Here is a 4858-nt window from a genome sequence, read left to right on the forward strand (position 1 = left end):
GGGGGGGGGGCCTGCGTGCCACCCCTACGGGGATGCACAGCAGGTGGGCGCCGGCGTGACGGGTGCGGGTGTGCGGCGACCTGCAGAGCGTGGCGGTGGTGTGGAGTATGAGGCAGGGGCCGTGCTCGGATGGCTGAGCCGGCGCGTTGCTGTAGGGCGTGTGTGTGCAGGGCTGCTTGGCACCACGCGATGTGCCCGTGACAGGGCCCGGCATAGCGTGGAGTGCAGCTAAGCTCAGATGCACCGTGACAACGAAGGAGCGTGTTGCTAACGGCTTTCTGTTAATTCGGCTCTCGCACACGGATTTGCGTTGGTAATTATCCTAGTCACCAAATTGGAAGGGTGGTAAGCCATGTTTTTCTTCACGCACTGAAAAACTGACTTTTGTATCATTCCCCTTTTGGAGGGAGAATGAAAAACGCTGGATGCTCGCGTGTTTTTTTCTTTGTATTCTTTTCTGTAGCCTCGGCGGTGGCGGTATGTGTGTGTGTCAGTGTTACGCTTTGACAAATTATATTCCCTAGAATGTGTTCTTCTTTTTTTTTCTTCTTTGTTTAAAAGGAGCCTGATGTTTGCTGAATAATGTTTTTTATCTTTTTCAAGAGACTTTCAGTTTAAAGTGAGCAAGGGCTTCTTTACTGATGACTTCCTTTTTCCCTAGTGCTATAACTGCTCTTTTGCAGTCCTCTGCGCTGCGCGGGGTGGTTCTCAGGTTTTGAAAACCAACAAGGGAGAGGGTTCACTGGCAGCGTTTATCGATCTATCGAAGAAAGAGAAGTACCGTAGGGAGAAGTTGGCTCTTCGAGCGCTATATCGATCCTGCTTCTTTGGTGGTCTGCTGTACACTTTCCCGATTGCAAGTAGAAATGTTTGTGCCTGTTTTTTCTGGGTCTCTTTTACACTTTCCTCAGCTTGTGTTACCGAGGTCACGGTTAATAAATGTGAAACGTTAGCATTGGGGACGCCACGGAAGCTCAGTTGATTACACCACTCCCGGCCTCTTTACCCTCTGTTCGACTCCTTGAATTATACTTGTATATCTGTTGACTTGTTCCTGGTAGAATGACACGTTGTAAAAAAAAAGCAGTGAGCTCACCTCCTGTATACTATCAATATTTATTAGCTGTCTGGGAATAACCGGTAGTTGCCCTTTTTTCATGTACTCGACGGTGTCGAAGTTGTCAAGCTGCTCTTTTCTCTATATTGCATGCAATGGATACGCTTTTCCCGTATCGCTGCTTTCATGAATCGTGTATTGTATAGGAGGCAGGGGACGTGAGAGTGTTTCCGTCGAGAAACTATTCTGGGCTATGCACCGATGAGTGTGCACATTAAAGGGGAGAAAATGCAAAAGTAACTGCCTCACGAGCGTGCCACCCGGGAAGCGTCTCTGTAGCCGAAAAAAAAATGCGTGCATTTCTCTATCATGACAGCGCGTCTGTGTTTGCGAAGGGCTGATGCCATTTATTTTTATTGCAGGCTCCATTGGGTGAGCTGTACTACTGCCGTACTGTAGTTTCGTAAAGCAACTTTGCATATACTATTCCTTTGCTTTCTCTTTTTTTTTTTTGGTCGCCTTTAATTATGAAAAATTAGCGCTCCCGGCGTCGTAGAGCTGATCTTAAGCACACAAAAACAGCAAAAGAAAGGGATCCTCTGGAACTGCAGCCTACATATTCTGTCATTTTTTGTTACCCTAGAATCGGTGTAGGTACACAAAAATGATGCGCCGGGTTTCTGTCTTGCTCTCCGCGGCATACCCACAGGAGTGGATTGCTGCTGCAAAAAAGGAGTTAAAGAACCGCGACCCATCGACCTTGACCATTCATTCTATCAACGGATTCGACATCAAGCCGCTTTACGTCGCCGATGATGTCGAGAGTCACCCGGCGCTGCCTGGATTCTTCCCATACACCCGTGGCGTCCACTCGACGATGTATACTGGCCGTCCGTGGACTATTCGGCAATACGCTGGCTTCTCCACTGCTGAGGAGTCCAACAATTTCTACAAGACCGCCCTAAAGAATGGACAGCAAGGTCTCTCCGTCGCGTTTGATCTGGCGACGCACCGCGGCTACGACTCTGACCATCCGCGCGTGACTGGTGATGTGGGTATGGCTGGTGTTGCGGTGGATTCAGTTGAGGACATGAAGCTACTCTTCAACGATATTCCTCTGGACAAGGTGAGTGTTTCCATGACTATGAATGGTGCTGTCATCCCTGTTCTCGCCTTTTTCGCGGTAGCGGCGGAGGAGAGCGGTGTCCCGCAAGAAAAGCTACGGGGAACCATTCAGAACGACATATTGAAGGAGTTCATGGTGCGGAACACGTACATTTTCCCTCCAACTCCTTCAATGCGCATCCTTGGTGATGTTATGGCCTACCTGAGCAAGCGTCAGCCTATGTTCAATAGTATCAGTATCAGTGGCTATCACATACAAGAGGCAGGTGGTCACGGTGCCTTAGAGCTAGCATTCACCATTGCCGACGGCCTTGAATACATCCGCTGCGCCGAGCAGCGCGGTTTGACGGTGGACGATGTGGCGCCGCGCTTTTCCTTCTTTTTTGGCATTGGCATGAACTTCTACTGCGAGATTGCGAAACTTCGGGCTGCCAGGATGCTGTGGGCGACGTACGTGAAGAAGAAGTTCAATCCCAAGAATCCTAAGAGTCTGCTTCTGCGAACGCACTCACAGACGTCCGGCTGGTCGCTGACGGAGCAGGACATGGAAAACAACATCATTCGTACCACGATTGAGGCCATGGCAGCTGTGATGGGCGGTGTGCAAAGTCTGCACACGAATGCCTTCGATGAGGCAGTGGCACTCCCGTCAATACAGAGTTCTCGTATCGCGCGTAACACACAGATCATCATTCAGGAAGAAACACACATTTGCAGCGTTGTCGACCCATGGGGTGGCTCGTATATGATGGAGGCTCTGACGCAGGAGATGATCAAGAAGGCATCCGCAATCATTGACGACGTGGAAGCGAAGGGCGGTATGACCAAATGCATCGAGGAAGGGTTCCCCAAGCTGATGATAGAGGAGAGCGCCGCGCGGCGGCAGGCGGCCATTGATTCTGGCGCGGAGACCATTGTTGGCGTTAACAAGTACGTTAACCCAGTCGATAAGATACCTGAGACGCTTCGCATCGATGACAAAAAGGTACGTGCAGGTCAGATTGCTGCCTTGGAGAAGCTGAAGGCTACCCGCGACACGGCCAAGGTACGGGAAATGCTCAAGAAAGTGACGGAGGCTTGTAGGGACGAGAAGATCAATATTCTCGAGGCTGCTATTGAGGCTGCGCGGGCACGTGCAACGCTCGGCGAGATTACTTCTGCTATGGAGGAGGTCTACGGCCGTTACGTTGCAAGGAGCCAGGTAGTGCAAGGCGTATACTACAACTCCTACCTGAGAGGGGGCAACAAGGAGGATCAGAATCACGTCGCGGCTGTCAAAGCTCGCATCGACGCCTTCGCTGCGAAGGAAGGTCGTCGCCCGCGTATTATGGTGGCCAAAATAGGCCAGGACGGACATGACCGTGGGGCAAAAGTGGTAGCCACTGGTCTTGCTGACATGGGCTATGATGTAGATATCGGCCCGCTCTTCCAGACCCCCGAGGAGGTTGCCCGCCATGCTGTCGAAAACGACGTGCACATCTGCGGCGCGAGCTCACTGGCTGCAGGTCATCGAACGCTGATTCCGCAGCTCATCCAGGAGCTGAAGAAGCTTGGTGCCGACGATATCATTGTCACTGCCGGTGGCGTTATACCACCCGATGACTACCAGAGTCTCTATGACGCCGGCGTAAAACTCATCTTTGGTCCCGGCACGCCCATACCGAAGTGTGCTGAACAGATGATCGAGGTCCTTGAGGCTCGTCAGAAATGAATGCACACATTATTTAACGCAACAAGCTTCGATTCGCAGTCTCACCACAAAACGTTTTTTTTTTTTGGTTTCACTCTGACTTTCCCCTCTTTCTGCTTGCTCTGCGAAGTCTACACGCCATGCTTCATGTACGGTATCGCTTCCCTCTTCTTCCTCTTTTCTTTTGTTTGAGTTCATTTTTTTCCCCTCTCACTCCGGGGGTTGTGCGACTGCTTTGCTCTTTTCTTGCTCAAGGCGCCTCTTCTCTCGTTTGTGAACAGGTTTGACGCCTCCCAGCTCGCGCTTTATTTCAGAAGTTTGGTATGTGGCGTCACCAACGTAGGCTTCACTGGCGCTTTCTGCAGTCTCGCCCGCGTACAACGCTCCAAAAGCATACGCGAGAAAAACTGTCAAGACCAAACAAATGCACCCGTCTGGACGCTTACAGAAGACACGGAGCGCGAGACCTCTCTCCACACCCAATTGCACTAAAGGCAGCGAAAGAAAAGAAGCTAGTTTTTTCTGTATCGTCGTACCGTGCCCAACATTTCTTTTTTTGCGTGCCACGTAACGGGCGCCGCTCGCTCTACTCCTTCTTTACGCCCTTGCCCACGATGACTAGGCACACGACCGGTAACACGGCAGTCCACCAACGCAGCATTTGCTTTACCACTTTGCGCTCCCTCGTAAAAGGAAGGAAACAACCGGGAAAAGAAAACGACTTTAGCCCATCAGTTTTGAGCACATGACTCAGATCTGCACGTGCGCGTGTAAGCAAGCGATTTTTTCCTTTGATTTCTTACTTTTTGCTTTCGTACAGATGGCAGTAATCCTTCATGACGGGCAACACCTTGCTGCGGTATCGGCACCCGGTATCCCACCCTGTGGGGAGGCCAAGTAGGCCCCTCTCCCCCCTCCTATCCCCTGCCAGCGCCGGAGCCCCACTTCTCGTGGTGACAAGGGTCGAGAGTGCCTACGACGTGGCA

The 4858-nt window shown here is 51.3% G+C and overlaps 1 protein-coding gene across 1 annotated transcript; it reads left to right on the forward strand.

Moving 5' to 3' along the window:
* Window positions 1–1721: 1721 nt before the first annotated feature.
* Window positions 1722–3893, forward strand: LDBPK_270310 (methylmalonyl-coenzyme a mutase, putative; the record flags this gene model as incomplete). Its single annotated transcript, XM_003861840.1, has 1 exon — window positions 1722–3893. One exon carries the CDS (start codon window positions 1722–1724, stop codon window positions 3891–3893), a length of 2172 nt encoding a protein of 723 aa, XP_003861888.1.
* Window positions 3894–4858: the final 965 nt, after the last annotated feature.

The sequence above is a fragment of the Leishmania donovani genome, chromosome 27 (genome assembly GCF_000227135.1).
Source record: "Leishmania donovani BPK282A1 complete genome, chromosome 27".
Taxonomy (NCBI): domain Eukaryota; phylum Euglenozoa; class Kinetoplastea; order Trypanosomatida; family Trypanosomatidae; genus Leishmania; species Leishmania donovani.